The sequence below is a fragment of the Ranitomeya variabilis genome, chromosome 5 (genome assembly GCF_051348905.1).
Source record: "Ranitomeya variabilis isolate aRanVar5 chromosome 5, aRanVar5.hap1, whole genome shotgun sequence".
In the NCBI taxonomy this organism is placed as follows: domain Eukaryota; kingdom Metazoa; phylum Chordata; class Amphibia; order Anura; family Dendrobatidae; genus Ranitomeya; species Ranitomeya variabilis.
Window position 1 is genome coordinate 299636599 of NC_135236.1, and position 17487 is coordinate 299654085.

General features: G+C 41.8%; 1 protein-coding gene across 5 annotated transcripts in view; it reads right to left on the minus strand.

Annotated features, from left to right (window-relative positions):
- The window catches only part of IL15RA (interleukin 15 receptor subunit alpha), a 140118-nt gene that overhangs the window by 6335 nt on the left and 116296 nt on the right, over positions 1-17487 (minus strand). For 3 of the 5 annotated variants that reach the window (XM_077264479.1, XM_077264480.1, XM_077264476.1), the window contains 2 exons: positions 8854-8898; positions 8700-8772 (listed from right to left, as the gene is read on the minus strand). In XM_077264479.1, coding sequence (XP_077120594.1) covers positions 8700-8772; positions 8854-8898 — 118 coding nt within the window. The remainder of the gene's footprint in view (positions 1-8699; positions 8773-8853; positions 8899-17487) is intronic. The other 2 variants (XM_077264477.1, XM_077264481.1) reach the window with 1 other exon arrangement.

Consider the following 17487-nt stretch of genomic DNA (forward strand, 5'->3'; position numbering starts at 1 on the left):
ATACGGCAATCAGACTAGTTCCCTGGATCAACGCCCTATCACGGAATCTAGTGTATATAACCTGTAACATTAAACTTTTCAAGAAAGGCATCCAGTCCCCTCTTAAATTTTAGTAGGGAATCACTCATTACAACATCATACGGCAGAGAGTTCCATAGTCTCACTGCTCTTACAGTAAAGAATCCACGTCTGTTATTATGCTTAAACCTTCTTTCCTCCAGACGTAGAGGATGCCCCCTTGTCCCTGTCTCAGGCCTACGAGTAAAATGATCATTAGAAAGGTCTTTGTACTGTCCCCTCATATATTTATACATTAACATAAGATCACCCCTTAGCCTTCGTTTTCCAAACTAAATAACCTCAAGTGTAATAATCTATCTTGGTATTACAGACGCCCCAGTCCTCTAATAACCTTGGTCGCTCTTCTCTGCACCCGCTCTAGTTCAGCTATGTCTTTCTTTCACACCAGAGACCAGAACTGTACACAGTATTCTAAGTGTGGTCGCACTAATGACTTGTATAGAGGTACAATTATGTTCTCCTCATGAGCATCTATGCCTCTTTTAATGAATCCCATTATTTTATTTGCCTTTGTAGCAGCTGCCTGACACTGGCCACTAAATGTGAGTTTGTCATCCACCCATACTCCCAGGTCTTTTTCCTTGATGGTTTTGCCCAGTGTTTTACAGTTAAGCACATAATTATACATGTTATTTGCTCTACCCAAGTGCATGACCTTACATTTATCCCCATTAAAGCTCATTTGCCATTTATCAGCCCAAGCTTCTAGTTTTCATAAATCATCCTGTAATATAAAATTGTCCTCCCCTGTATTGATTACCCTGCAGAGTTTAGTGTTATCTGCAAATATTGAAATTCTACTCTGTATGCCCCCTACAAGGTCATTAATAAATATGTTAAAAAGAAGAGGGCCCAATACTGACCCCTGTGGTACCCCACTGCTAACCGCGACCCAGTCCGAGTGTGCTCCATTAATAACCACCCTTTGTTTCCTATCCCTGAGCCAGTTATTAACCCACTTACACATATTTTCCCCCATCCCCATTGTTCTTATTTTATGTATCAACCTTTTGTGTGGCACCGTATCAAAAGCTTTTGAAAAGTCCATATAAACTACATCCACTGAGCTCCCTTGGTCCAGTCTGGAACTTACCTCTTCATAGAAACTGATCAGATTAGTCTGACAGGAACGGTCCCTAGTAAACCCATGTTGATATTGGGTCATGAGGTTATTCCCTGATTTATTATCTTATTTAGAAAATTTGAGCTTATTAGCGAAGTTCCGCAGCAAATTTTGTTGATGCCAAAGTGGCAAAATAGTTTGGCACACCTTTGCTAAAATTATATTTTCTTATGAAAGTCACAGCTGCTGATAATACATCTCTCACCAAGAATGTGGTGAAGTATATCACTGAAGATGAGTCCTGCCTTATAGGCACCTTACATTTTGAATCCATTTAGTTTTTTATTTTTGAAAACCGGTATGTGCTGTGTGGTCTTGGGAATGGCTTGGTTACATAAACATAACCCCGCTAGTGACTAGTACCAGGGTGATATTGTACTCTGGAGCCCTGAGTATCAGAACAGATGTATGTCGTAATCTATGAGTTTGTGAAAAAGCTCCATTGATTTGGTACTCCCATCCCTCGAAGGGATGTCATATGTAATGTTTCTGGTCCAGAACATCAGAAAGATTATATGGCAGACAGTCTGCTAAAAGGGATCATTAGACTTTCCACATAATCCATTAGGGCTGGTTACTATTTTGTAGGTAAAAAAGATGGTGTTCTGAGACGATTAATTTACTAACAGGAACTTAACAAACTGTAAAGAATCTGTATCCTCTGCCATTATTATGTATATCCCTCCTCACATGTAAAGCACCATGGAATAAATGGCGCTATAATAATTAATTCATCCCTGATCTCTAAATCTTTATCAACCACATTCGGATCCTTCAGATGGAACCTGAAAACCCACCTCTTCAGGAAAGCTTACAGCCTGCACTGACACCGCTGCCTCCTCACCACCACTGGAGCTACCGCTCACCAACACAGGAGCTGCTGCTACCCTCAACCTATTGTCTCCTTCCCCACCATCCTATAGAATGCAAGCCCCCAAGGGCAGGATCCTCGCCCCTCTGTATCAGTCTGTCATTGTTAGTTTGTTACTGTAAGTAATATCTGTAATTTGTATGTAACCCATTCTCATGTACAGCACCATGGAATCAATGGTGCTATATAAATAAATAATAATAATAAAACCAGTTTTTGGGAGCCAATTTTTTTTACCAAGCTTTATCTCAGGAGGTCATATAATGTGATCTAACAGGCAACGGGACAAGTCAAAGACATTGTTTAATACACCTCAGGAACACTATGAGAGTATTATCTCCTAAAACCTTTTGGCTTTCTAATGCTCCTGCTGTTTTACTAAATGTTAATAAAGGGAACCTGTCATCAGGTTTGGCCAATATGAGTTACGGCCACCGCCTTTCAAGGCTGATATACAGCATCCTATAATGCTGTAGATAAGTCCCCAATCCGACCTGTAAGAGAAGAAAAATAACTTTTATTATACTCACCTGCGGGCAGTCCGGTTCGAGGGGTGTCACTCTTCTTTGTCCAATGCCTCCCATCTTCCTGCGATGCCGTTTTCCTGCTTACTTCATGTGGATGACTCTTCCCTGCATCATCCACACAGGCTCCCTGGAATCGCGCTCCTGCACCGGCGTACTTATCTACCCTGCAGAGGCAGAGCAAAGTACTGCAAGTGCGCAGGCACCGGGAAAGGTCAGAGAGGCCCACTGCTTGTGCACTGCAGGACTTTGCTCTGTGCCCAACAGACAGATAAGTACACCTGCACAGGAGCACGATGCCGAGCAGACTGTGTGGATGATGCAAGGATGTGTCATCCACATGAAGCAAGAAGGAGGACAGCGATCATAAGAAGATGGGAGGTGCTGGATCCGGACCTGTGACACCCATCGGACCGGATCGCCCCCAGGTGAGTATAATAAAAGTTATTTTTTTTCTCTTACAAGTCGGATCGGGAAATTATCTACAGCATTATAGAATGTTGTAGATAAGCCCTGAAAGGCAGTGGCCGTAACTCCTATCGGCCAAACCTAGTGACAGGCTCCCTTTAATGATATATTCAGAGATATAAGCGGTCAACATGTGGTATCTATACAGATGACATCTTTGTGTATTTACTTGACTATAAGTCATAAATCCAGCATATAGTGGCATAACTAGAATCTGATGAGCTCCTGTGCAAGATTTGGAGCGGGGCACCCCCATATACTGTATGTATGTATATATATATATATATATATATATATATATATATATATATATATATATATATATTATATATATATATATATATACACTCACCGGCCACTTTATTAGGTACACCATGCTAGTAACGGGTTGGACCCCCTTTTGCCTTCAGAACTGCCTCAATTCTTCGTGGCATAGATTCAACAAGGTGCTGGAAGCATTCCTCAGAGATTTTGGTCCATATTGACATGATGGCATCACACAGTTGCCGCAGATTTGTCGGCTGCACATCCCAAAGATGCTCCATACAAGGCAGGATGGATCCATGCTTTCATGTTGTTTACCCCAAATTCTGACCCTACCATCCGAATGTCGCAGCAGAAATCGAGACTCATCAGACCAAGCAACGTTTTTCCAATCTTCTACTGTCCAATTTCGATGAGCTTGTACAAATTGTAGCCTCAGTTTCCTGTTCTTAGCTGAAAGGAGTGGTACCCGGTGTGGTCTTCTGCTGCTGTAGCCCATCTGCCTCAAAGTTCGACGCACTGTGCGTTCAGAGATGCTCTTAGGCCTACCTTGGTTGTAACGGGTGGCGATTTGAGTCACTGTTGCCTTTCTATCAGCTCGAACCAGTCTGCCCATTCTCCTCTGACCTCTGGCATCAACAAGGCATTTCCGCCCACAGAACTGCCGCTCACTGGATTTTTTTTCTTTTTCGGACCATTCTCTGTAAACCCTAGAGATGGTTGTGCGTGAAAATCCCAGTAGATCAGCAGTTTCTGAAATACTCAGACCAGCCCTTCTGGCACCAACAACCATGCCACGTTCAAAGGCACTCAAATCACCTTTCTTCCCCATACTGATGCTCGGTTTGAACTGCAGGAGATTGTCTTGACCATGTCTACATGCCTAAATGCACTGAGTTGCCGCCATGTGATTGGCTGATTAGAAATTAAGTGTTAACAAGAAGTTGGACAGGTGTACCTAATAAAGTGGCCGGTGAGTGTATATATATATATATATATATATATATATATATATACATACACAGCTCTGGCAAAAATTAATAGACCGCTACAAAATTTTCAGTTTGTCTGATTTTTCTCTTTATAGGTATATTTTTGAGTAAAATGTAAATTGTTCTTTTATTCTATAAACTACTGACAACATGTCTTCGAAGTTCCAAGCAATAAATTTTGTCTTTATTTTCCGAAAATGAGAAATGGTCAAAATAACAAAAAAATGCTTTGCTTGCAGACCTCAAATAATGCTAAGAAAACAAGATCATAATCATTTAGAAACAACAATACTAATGTTTTAACTCAGGAAGAGTTCAGAAATTAATATTTTCTGGAATAACCCTGATTTTTAATCACAGCTTTCATGTGTCTTGACATACTTTCCACCAGTCTTTCACACTGCTTTTGGGTGACCTTATGTCACTCCTGGTATAAAAATTAAAGCAGTTCTTTGTTTGATGGCTTGTGGCTATCCATATTCCTCTTGATTACATTCCAGAGGTTTTTAATGAGGTTCAGGTCTGGAGATTGGGCTAGCCATGACAGGGACTTGATGTGGTGGTCCTTCATCCACACCTTGATTGACCTAGCTGTGTGGCATACCACATTGTCCTGCTGGAAAACCAGTCCTCAGAGTTGGGGAACATTGATTGAACAGAAGGAATCCACTGTTTTTCCAGGATAACCTTGTATGCGGCTTGATTCATACGTCCTTCGCAAAGATTAACCTGCCCAATTCCAGCCTTGCTGGAGCATCCCCAGATCATCACCGATCCTCCACCAAATTTCACAGTGGGTGCAAGACACTGTGACTTTTACGCCTCTCCAGGTCTCCGTCTAACCATTAGACTACCAGTTGTTGGCAAAGCTGAAAATTAGACTCATCAGGGAAGATTACCTTACTCCAGTCCTCTATGGTCCAATCCTTATGGTCTTTGGCAAACTTCAGCCTGGCTCTCCTTTGCTTCTCATTGATGAAAGGCTTTTTTCTAGCTTTACATAACTTGAGTCCTGCCTCTAGGAGTCTGTTACGAACTGTTCTTGTCCCCAATATCTGCTGCTTGACCTTGTTGTAATGGACTGCCGTCTTAGAAATTTTAAGGATGGAGGCATCATGACGCTCACTGTGTCCCTCTGCTAGTAAAGCCAGAATTGAGCCCTTCTTTTTTTTATAAAACTGTGCAGTGGTCTCTTAATTTTTGCCAGAGCTGTATGTACAGAATAAAATATACCATTATACTCACCAAAGGCGTACATTGAAGGCATGGGGCACCATAGCAGAAGTATAATGTACTGCACATAGTCCCATAGTATAATGCATCGGATGGCCCTCTATATAATATACTAGATGGTGGCCCGATTCTAACGCATCGGGTATTCTAGAATATGCATGTCCACATAGTATATTGCCCAGCCACGAAGTATATTGCCCAGCCACGTAGTATATTGCCCAGTCACGTAGTATATTGCCCAGCCACGTAGTATATTGCCCAGCCACGTAGTATATTGCCCAGCCACGTAGTATATTGCCCAGCCACGTAGTATATTGCCCAGCCACGTAGTATATTGCCCAGCCATGTAGTATATTGCCCAGTCACATAGTATATTGCCCAGCCACGTAGTATATTGCCCAGCCATGTAGTATATTGCCCAGTCACATAGTATATTGCCCAGCCACGTAGTATATTGCCCAGTTACGTAGTATATTGCCCAGTCATGTAGTATATTGCCCAGCCACGTAGTATATTGCCAGTCACGTAGTATATTGCCCAGCCATGTAGTATATTGCCCAGCCACATAGTATATTGCCCAGTCACGTAGTATATTGCCCAGCCACGTAGTATATTGCCCAGCCACGTAGTATATTGCCCAGTCACGTAGTATATTGCCCAGCCACGTAGTATATTGCCCAGCTACGTAGTATATTGCCCAGCCACGTATTATATTGCACAGCGACGGAGTACACAGCACAGAGCCACGTAGTATACAGACTTAAAATAAAAAATAAACATATACTCACCTTCCGAAGGCCCCTTGAAGTCCTGGCCCTGTGTGCGGTGCACACGGCAGCTTCCGTTCCCAGAGTTGGTATGAGCGCAGGACCTGTGATGACGTCGCGGTCACATGACCGTGACATCATGGCAGGTCCTTGTCGCATACCATCCTTAGCACCGGAACCTGCCACTTGCATGGAGCGGTCACCGGAGCGTCGCGAGGAGCGGGAAAGGCGGCGGAAGGTGAGTATATAATTATTTTTTTTTTTTTTAATTATTTTTAACATTAGATCTTTTTACTATTGATGTTGCATAGGCAGCATCAATAGTAAAAATTTGGTCACACAGGGTTAATAGTAGCGTTAATGGAGTGCGTTACACCGCGGCATAACGCGGTCCATTAGCGCTGCCATTAACCCTGTGTGAGCGCTGACTGGAGGGGATAATGGACGCTGACTGTGGGGAGGAAGGAGCAGCCATTTTGGCGCCAGACTGTGCCCGTCGCTGATTGGTCGTGGCTGTTTTGCCACGACCAATCAGCGAGTTGGATTTCCGTGACAGACACAGGCCGCGACCAATGAATATCCGAGACAGACAGACGGAAGTACCTCTTAGACAATTATATAGTAGATTGCATAGCCCATAGTTGTCCATGTAGTATAATGTACCCCATAGTCATCCATAAAGTATAATACACCCCACAGTCATCCATAAAGTATAATGCACCCCACAGTCATCTATAAAGTATAATGCACAGCCCATAGTCACCCATAAAGTATAATCCACCCCATAGTCATCCATAAAGTATAATGCACCCCATAGTCATCCATAAAGTATAATGCACCCCCATAGTCATCCATATGGTATAATACACCCCCATAGTCATATATAAAGTATAATGCACTACACTTCATAGTCATCCATAAAGTATAATGGCACACCATATTCATCCATATGGAATAATGCACCCCATAGTCATCCATAAAGTATAATGCACTGCACCCCATATTCATCCATAAAGTATGATGCACCCCATAGTCATCCATAGAGTATAATGAATCTCATAGTCATCCATTAAGTATAATGTACCGCATAGTCATCCATAAAGTATAATACACAGCCCTTAGTCATCCATAAAGTATAATGCACCCCATAGTCATCCATAAAGTATCATGCACCCCAATAGTTATCCATAAAGTATAATACACCCCCATAGCCATACATAAAATATAATGCACCCTTAGTCATCTATGAAGTATAATACACACCAAAGTCACCCATAAAGTATAATGCACTGCACCCCATAGCCATCCATAAGGTATAATGCACATCTATAATCATCCATAAAGTATAATGCACAGCCCATAGTCATCCATACACACACAGTGGGTGAAATAAGTATTTGATCCCTTGCTGATATTGTAAGTTTGCCCACTGACAAAGACATGAACAGTCTATAATTTTAAGGGTAAGTTAATTTTAACATTGAGAGACAGAATATAAAAAATAAAATCCAGAAAATCACATTGTATAAATTATATACTTTTTTTGGCAACTTGGAAAAATCAGCAAGGGATCGAAAACTTATTTCCCCCACTGTAGTATAATGCACACCATAATCATCCATAAAGTATCCACAAATCCCTGCTTAAATCATATCACTGCGTAGTTCAACCTATAGAGAATCCTTCTCCTTTGTTGGTTAAAGGCTGTTTGGTGTATTCCTAAACATTGTTGCCCCATTAGCGCCATGCTGTGAGCCTTAAGACCAAAATTTATGGATGCACCTGTCACCCCCAAAATGGAAGGTGAGCTAAGTCCATCGGCATCATGGGATTATCTACAGCATTCTGGAATGCTGTAGATAAGCCCCCGATGTATCCTGAAAGATGAGAAAAAGAGGTTATATTTTACTCACCCCGGGGCGGTCCCGGTTCTGTTCTGGTCCGATGCAGTGCGCAGGCTCCGGGCCTCTCTGACCTTTCCAGGCGCCTGCGCACTGCAGTACTTTGCTCTGCCCTCAACAGAGCAGACAAAGTACGCCTGTGCCGGAGCCGCAGCGTGAAGACAAGAAGAGGACGTCATCGTTAGAAGATGGGAGGCCCCAGACTGGACCGCGACACCCATCGGACCAGAACAGAACCGGGACCGCCCCTGGGTGAGTATAATCTAACCTCTTTTTCTTATCTTTCAGGATACATCGGGGGCTTATCTACAGCATTACATAACGCTGTAGATAAGCCCCTGATGCTGGTGGGCTTAGCTCATTTTCGATTTTGGGGGTGACATGTTCCCTTTAAAATAAAAATGTACTGATTTTGTTATGTATGACACTATTTGCATGCCTCTATGTACGGATTAAATCAATAAAATTGACCTACCGTCTCTTTTTGCAGTGCACGATAAGGATGACTATTCCAACCAGGAGTATTATGAACACAAAGGAACCTACTGCTAACAGAACAGAAATACATATTATAGACTTGTTCACGACATATCCTGTGAATAACTAAGTATATAGAAAGTTTCTCATACCCGTTGCTATTGTTTCAGTTTTCTGCCAAGTACTTTTTTGGTTATCTGCAATATAATAAATATAAAATTAACGTAAAGTATTATTATATAAGAAACTATCCAAATTTATAGAGAAACACATTAATTAAATCTACATTAAAGGGAAGGTGGCACCAGTGTTCTTGTTGTTTTTGTGTGAAATTAAGCATAAAATAGTACTTAAAATGTACTAATGCAATGTTTGCAACCATTTCTATATGAAAAATATTATATAGTATATTTTCTTACAAATATATATAATTACCACTAGGGGGAGCATTTTCCATTTTAGACCTCAAGCAGCTATAGTAAGACTTACCAGCTTTACTGTTAGCTGGAAAATTGGGGCAGTAACTGCTGACATCATCATTTCCCTCCCCTTTTGGGTGGTCTAGTATCCCTGGGGCAGAATGAAGAGTAGCATCACAAGGCAGTGCCATTTTGTAGGTGACTGCCCTGTGATCTGTTATCACCTGCAGTTACTGCATTGAACCCAAAGCTTGTTTACAGAGGAGCAGAAGACAGTGGACTCAGCAGCATCGTGGACCGGAGGAAGACATCTGGTGTGTATGGAGCAGCATTATCTGAGCAGGAACTTATCTTACTGAGGGATGAGTCAGAGCTCCTGCTCCGATAATGCTGATCGTACACTCCTTGATGTATTTGCAGTCTCTGATGCTCTGCCTGCGTTTTTCTCCTGCATTTTACTCCTGTCAATGTAGGATCTGTTCTGCTGAAAGCAGTATTGCTTCTGTCAGAAGATCTTAATTACAGGAGACAAATCGAGCACAGTCGACAGCCGAGGGCTCCATCCATGAAAATGGCAGCAGATCGCTCCCACTACTATGAATTGAGTAGCCTACAGAGGCATGCCCAGTTCACAGCAGTGACAGCTCCATTATAATAGATAGGGTCGGCATCCGTCTATTATCTCCTATGACCATGGGCTGCCGTATTATGACACTGAAAGTGTTGTGCTGCTACTGTGAAAGCAAGATGTCAGCCCCAGTGCCTTCTTTAAACTTCTATAACACACAAAATATGTTTTAAATGCAATCAAAACTTGGTTATAACAGCATGTTATGCTACATTACATTGATTTATTAATGATCTACAAACGCGGTACCTTCCCTTTAACTCCTTAGTGACTAGGACAAATTTTAACCTGAATGACCAGGCCAAATTTTTTAAATCTGTCTAGTGTCACTTTATATGGTAATAACCTTGGAACCCTTCCAGGTATCCCATTGGTTCTGAGATTGTTTCTTTATGACACATTGTACTTTATGTTCGTTGGAAATTTAGGTAGATATGTTTTGCGATGTGAAAATATTGTTAATTTGAGTGAAAATTTTGAAAAATTCGTAATTTTCAAACTTTCAATGTTTATATCCTTAAACCAGTTAGTCATACTGTTCAGAATAATTAATACCGTAAGATTACCCATATGTCTACTTTACATCTGTATCATTTTTCAAACGTCATTTAATTTTGTTAGAAGGGTTCATACACCCCACCCCTCAAATATTTTAAAACTGCTGTCAGGAACTTTTTTTAAAACCTTTAGGTGCTACTCAGAAATTAATAGAAAATCAAATGAAAAAAAAAAATAATTGCAATTTTTATTCTAAAAGGTTGCTTTAGTCACATTGTTTCACTTTTGAAAGGAATAGCACAAGAAAACGGACCACACAGTTTGTTACCTAGTTTCTTCGTGCGTGCTGATACCCACATGTGGTCAAAAACTTATGTTTGGACAAATTGCAGGGCTCAGAAGGAAAGGAGCACCATTTGAATTGTGGAACACAAATTTGGCTGACATAGATTGCGGGCACCATGTCTCATTTGTATGGCCCTAAAGGAGCCCAAATAGCAGAAAACCCCCAAGGTTTGTTACTCACTTTCTTCTGAGCGTGGCAAAACCCCACTTGTAGTCAAAAAGTTCTGTTTGGACACACGGCAGAGCTCAGTAGGGAAAAAGCGACATTTGGTATTTGGAAAGTAAATTTGTCTGAAATAGATTGCAGACACCATGTCTCATTTACAGAGCCCCTGAGGTACCAAAACAGCAGAAACCCCACAAGTGACTCCATTCTGAAAACTAGACTTATCAAGGAATTCATCTAGGGCTGTGCTGAGATTGTTGAACCTGTAGGTGCTTCACAGAACTTTTTAAAATGTGGATGTGAAAAAGAAAATTACGTTTCTTCTTCTAAAATGTTGTATTATCCATTGTGAAAATTCTGAATTTTCACAATGAATAATAAGAAAAAACAGATCCCATAATTTGTTCCGCAATTTCTTCAGAACATGAGAATTTCAAATGTGTGGTCAAAAACTGCTGTTTGGGCACATGGCAGGGCTTGGAAAGGAAGGAGTGCTATTTGATTTTTAGAGCAAAAATGTTGTCCGCAATAGATTGTGAATGCCATGTCATATTTGCAGAGCACCCAACATGCTAAACAGCAGAAATGACCCCATTTTGGAAAATAGACACCTCTAGGAATCCATCTAGATGTGTGGTGAGCACTTTGAAACAACACAGAGGCTTCACAGAATTTTATAACATAGAGCCGTGAAAATAGAAAATCAAATTTTTCGCACAAAAATGTTTTTACCCCAATTGTTTTTTTTTTTAATTTAAAAGGGTAACAGTAGAAAATTGACCCCAAAATTTAAATTTTATAGCATTTAGATATGAAAATAAAAAATATTTTTTTCCACTAAAATATTATTTAAGCACCAATCTTCTAATTTCCACAAGAGGTAATATGAGAAAATGGACCCCATAATTTGTTATTCAATTTTTGCTGTATGTGACAGTACCCCATATGTGGTTATAAACTACTGTTTGAGCACATGGCAGGGATCAGATGGGAAGGAGTGCTGCTTGGATTTTAGAACGTACATTCGTTTGAATAGATTGTGGGCTCCATTAGCCAATTAGTGGCGCCAGAACAGCAGAAACCCCCAAAAGTGACCCCATATTGGAAACATCACTGCTTAAAGGGCCACTGTCACCCCCTCCAGCCGTTATAAACTAAAAGAGCCACCTTGTGCAGCAGTAATGCTGCAGTCTAACAAGGTGGCTCTTTTAGTTTTTGCTTCTGTTATTCCCTCAATAAAGCGTTTTATAATTTTCCCCAAATACCTGTCTTTGTACCTGGAGGCGGGTCTGAAGCCTCCTCTGTGAAGCGCCCAACTGCCGTCACTCATCTCTTCTGGGGCGATGGTCGCCGCCCCCTGCGCGCTGTTCTTCTTAAATCCGGCGCCTGCGCTGTGCGTGCCTGCCTGGGGCAGTCGCAGAGTTCATTGGCCGTCATAGCTCAGATGCCGGGTGCCTGACTGCGCCTGTGCGGGCAGTGCGGCCACCCTGTTACTGAATCCCCGCCCCGCACTGTGTTATGCATTATGCACAGTGCGGGGCTGGGATTCCTGGGCATGCGCACTGCGCTTGTCAGACGCTCCCCCAGGTTCCCCGCCTTCCAGCGTCGGTCTGTGCAGGAATCTGCCCAGGAATCCTCGCCCCGCACTGTGCATAATGCATAACACAGTGCGGGGCGGGGATTCAGTAACAGGGTGGCCGCACTGCCCGCACAGGCGCAGTCAGGCACCCGGCATCTGAGCTATGACGGCCAATGAACACTGCGCCTGCCCCAGGCAGGCACGCACAGCGCAGGCGCCGGATTTAAGAAGAACAGTGCGCAGGGGGCGGCGACCATCGCCCCAGAAGAGATGAGTGACGGCAGTTGGGCGCTTCACAGAAGAGGCTTCAGACCCGCCTCCAGGTACAAAGACAGATATTTAGGGGAAATTATAAAACGCTTTATTGAGGGAATAACAGAAGCAAAAACTAAAAGAGCCACCTTGTTAGAATGCAGCATTACTGCTGCACAAGGTGGCTCTTTTAGTTTATAACGGCTGGAGGGGGTGACAGTGGCCCTTTAAGGAATTCATCTAGGGGGTTTTGTATAATGCAATGCATTATACAAGCAATCAGAGTGATAAAAGTTAAAGTACCATACAGGGACTAAGAAAAAATGTAAACAAAAATTGTAAAATATATATTTAAAAAAAATACAGAAAAAAGAAAAACTATTATACTCATAATCATGTTTCTTTATGTAAAATAAAAAAATAAACCAAAAAAGTCCACATATTTTGTATCGCTGCATCTGGAACGATCTGATCTATAAAACTGTCACACTAACTAACCCCTTCAATGAATACCATAAAAATATAAAAAACGAGGCAAAAAACTATGCTTTTTCATCATACCACCAAACAAAAAGTGGTATAAAATGAGATTAAAAAGATTAATGTAAATAAAAATGGTATAGCTGAAAATTTAATTTTGTCCCGCAAAAAACTATCTATGCTCTACAGCTCCATCAGAGGAAAAATAAAAAGCTATAGCTCTCAGAATACAGTGATACAAAAACAATTATTTCAATAAAATAGTTTTGTCTAAAAGCAGCAAAACATAAAAAAGATATAAATGTGGAATCGCTGTAATTGTTCTGACCTGAAGAATAAAGCAGCTTTATCAATTTTACCACATGAGGAACAGCATTAAAAAAAAGAACAATTCCTGAATTGCAGTTTTTTGCTAATTGTGCCTCCCAAAAATCAGAATAGAAATTGAACAAAAAATGTTATGTGCTCGAAAATGTTTCCAATAAAAATGTCAACTCCTCCCACAAAATCAAGGCTTCACATGACTGATGGTAGAAATAGAGAAAATTTATAGCTCTCAAAATATGGCAATGTAAAAACTTCTTTTTGCAAAAAAAACATCTTTTAGTGTGTGTCAGCAGCCAAACATAAAAAACTGATATAAATTTGGTATCACTGTAATCACACTGACCCAAAGTAAACTAATCACTTATACCGCACAAGGAATGGCATAAAATAAATAAAACCAATTATTCACCTGCTGTTGATTTATTCATTCTGCCTCCCAAATATGGCAGTAAGACTCGGCTCACATTTATCCTGTGCTCTTCACTGAGCTCTAATACCGGAGTATCCATGTAAATCTCTGACATACATGTGATAGAATCTGTTTTGTTTTTGACCTTCCGCCATCTTGTTGTGGTTTTCTGGTTGCTGGTATTTTTCCCCTGGTGCTGGGTTGTCTTAGGTCAGGTGATTGTATCACCCTTTATTACCCAGCACCTGCCTCCCAGTCCTTGCTGGACAACAGTGTTAATCCGCTAGAGTTCTGGCTAAGTGCTTTGATAGCTTTCTGTGTTTTGATATTGTGCAGTTCTGGGACCCCCGGTTCTGCTATCCTTAGTTTCTGTTGGTTTCTGCAGCCTTCTCTGTATTTTCTATTAGGAGGTGACCTGTTTTTATACCCAGTCCTTAGATCTTTTAGGGATCTCCTTCCCCCTATCTATAGGTTTTCGCTTGAGATTAACCTAGAATCATCGGTGGGTCTATTCGCAAGGAATGGGTCGCCCACTCCATCGTAGGGTATCAGCCTAGTCTCAGTGCAGGGTCAGTTTTCCCCCTTCTATCCTAGTTCTTTGTTGCAGTTCCGTAACAGTTTGTCCAGCCACACATATGAAAAAAAAATCCTTTCCTGTATTCCTTCAATATGTTCAGCGTCCAAGGACTTGCTCAACGCTTGCAAGGGTTAACTTTGGAAGTAGCCGACCGCAACAGGACATGAGTAATTGCTCTGGAGCATGCTCTGAAGAACCTAAGATAGGATTACCTGAATTTTTTTCTGGTAAACGGCAAGAATTTTTAATGTTTAAAAATGCATGTTTACTATATTTCCAGCTTAGACCCAGATCCTCAGGGAGTGAATTACAGCGTGTGGGGATTATTATGTCTTTATTGCGAAGTGGACCCCAAATCTGGGCATTTTCATTACATCCTGATGATCCTTGTTTGACATCAGTAGAACCATTTTTTTCTGCTATGGGGTTGTTATATGATGATCCTGATCGGGTCACATCAGCTGAGGCAGAGCTCAGATGGCTTAAACAGGGTTCTGTTAATGCTGAGAGTTATTGCACCCAGTTCAGATGATGGTCCTCAGAGGTCAGGTGGAATGACCAGCGCTCAAGAGTCAGTTTTTATCAGGTTTGAGTGAAAGAGTTAAAGATTTGCTCATTGCATATCCTGCACCTGATACTTTGGAAACTGCAATACAGTTAGCTATCCGTGTTGATAGAAGATTGAGAGGCAGAGAGAATGAAGAGAAGGCTATTATAATGCTGGACCCAGTCTCTCAGGATAGCCCCGTTGACAGCGGAGAACCGATGCAACTTGTGGCGATGTCCTCTCGTTCCTAGGAGAGGGAGAAGAGGTTTTCTGAAGGGCCATGCTTGTATTGTGGTAAGGCTGACCATTTTATTAAGCAATGTGAGGTTCACATAAGGAAAGAAATAAAAAGGTCAGTAGGAGTAACACTCCGGTTCGTATTGCGTTCTTACGGTCCGCAGGAGGTTTTTTTTTGGTAATACCACATATCATGGTCATTCCATTGATTTGCAGATAATGGTGGATTGTGGTTCTGCACTTAATTTGATTGATCAACAATTGCTAGACAAATATAAGTTTGATTCTGAACCATTGTCATCTCCCATTCCTGTTGTGGCTATTGATAACACTCCTCTGGAACATGGGTGTATTTCTCGAAAGGTTACCAGGTTCCCACTTATTGTGAATATGGAACATCAGGAGTGTATAGACTTGTTTCTCCTTGCTAAATTACCTTGCCTGGTAATTACCTTACCTTGTCCTGGGTTTACCCTGGTTAAAAATGCACAATCCTTTGCTGGACTGGTCGTCTAGTACTATAAGGTCCTGGGGTCAGGGGTGTTATGGTAATTGTTGTAATGTTCACATTGCTGCTGTTGTGAAGAAGGAGCTACCTGAAGCCATTCAGGATTTCTGGAGGGTACAGTATTTTCGGAGGTTGAGTTGCAAGCTTTACCACCCCATAGAGATTACGACTGCATTATTGAGTTCGTCCCAGGTGCCACACTTCCTAAGAGTCATTTATTTAATCTGACGATTCCCGAGAGGGTGGCCTTAAAGGAATACCTACAGACTAGTTTAGCTGCAGGTCATATAAGACCCTCTAAGTCCCATGTGGCTGTAGGATTCTTTTTTGTCAAAAAGAAGGATGGGGGCCTTAGGCCGTGTCTGGATTTTAGGGAGATTAATAAGATCACTGTGCGCAATCCTTACCCGTTGCCGCTAATTCCGGATTTGTTTAACCAACTAACCGGAGCAAAATGGTTCTCTAAGATTGACCTTCGTTGGGCATATAATTTGCTGCGGGTGAAGGAGGGCGATGAATTGAAAACAGCCTTTAATACCCCGGAAGGTCATTTTGTGTGTCTAGTGATGCCTTTTGGACTTACCGATGCGCCTGCGTTTTTTCAAAATTTCAATAATGACATTCTGAGGTCATTGATCGGTAGGAGTGTTATTGCTTATTTGGATGATATTTTGATCTATTCACCTGACCTGGAGTCGCATTGGCAGAAAGTCCGCGAAGTTCTACAGATTTTGAGCGAAAATTCACTCTTTGCTAAATTGGAGAAGTGCGAGTTTGCTGTACAGAAAATTAGTTTTTGGGGGTACCTTGTCTCCAGTGATGGGTTTGAGATGGACCCGGGTGAAGGTTCAGGCAGTGCTGGAGTGACCTAGGCCTGAATGTTTGAAGTCGGTTCAGAGATTTTTAGTTTTTGCTAATTATTACAGAAAATTCATAAAGAATTTTTCTGTGATCGCTAAACCTATAACTGATCTCACCAAGAAGGGTTCTAATACTGTCCAATGGTTCTCTGAGGCTGTTAAAGCTTTTGAGAATCTCAAGGAGAAGTTTAGCTCTGCTCCTGATTTGATCCGGACAGATGAGACGAAGCCATTTCTGGTTGAGGTTGATGCCTCTTCAATAGGGGTGGTGGTAGTGCTGTCCCAGGAGGGAGAGGATGGGGTGCATCCCTGTGCTTTCTTTTCTAAAAAATTTTCGGAGACTGAGCTCAACTATGATGTTGGGAACAGAGAGTTGCTGGCTATTAAACTCGCGTTTGAGCATTGGCGACATTTTTTGGAGGGGGCTAGACATCCAATACAGGTTTTTACTGATAATAAGAATCTGATATATTTGGATGCTGCTAAACGTTTGATATGCCCGTCAAGCTAGGTGGGCACTGTTTTTTTGCCCGGTTTCATTTCTCCATAACATATATCCCTGGGACAAAGAATGTTAAAGCGGATGCTTTGTCTCGTAGTTTCTCTCCAGCAGTTAATGCTGAGAAGGAGGAATGTATTTTGCAGAAAGGGGTGGTGGTGGCAGCATTGGGTTCTGAGTTGGAGAGTAGCATCCTAGAGGCCCAGAATGCTGCACCAACTAACACTCCGTATGGTAAATTATTTGTGCCTAGAACCTTGCGGAGAGCTTTGTTTGCTGAATGTCATGAGTCTCGGTTGGCTGGTCATCCAGGGATTTCAGAAACTAGAAAGTCGATCGGTCGAAGTTTCTGGTGGCCAACGTGGCAAAGAGAACTCATCAAGTGGGTGCGTCAGTGTACTGTGTGCGCTAGGTCGAAGGCCTCACATGCCCCGGCTGCAGGGTTGGTGTGCCCT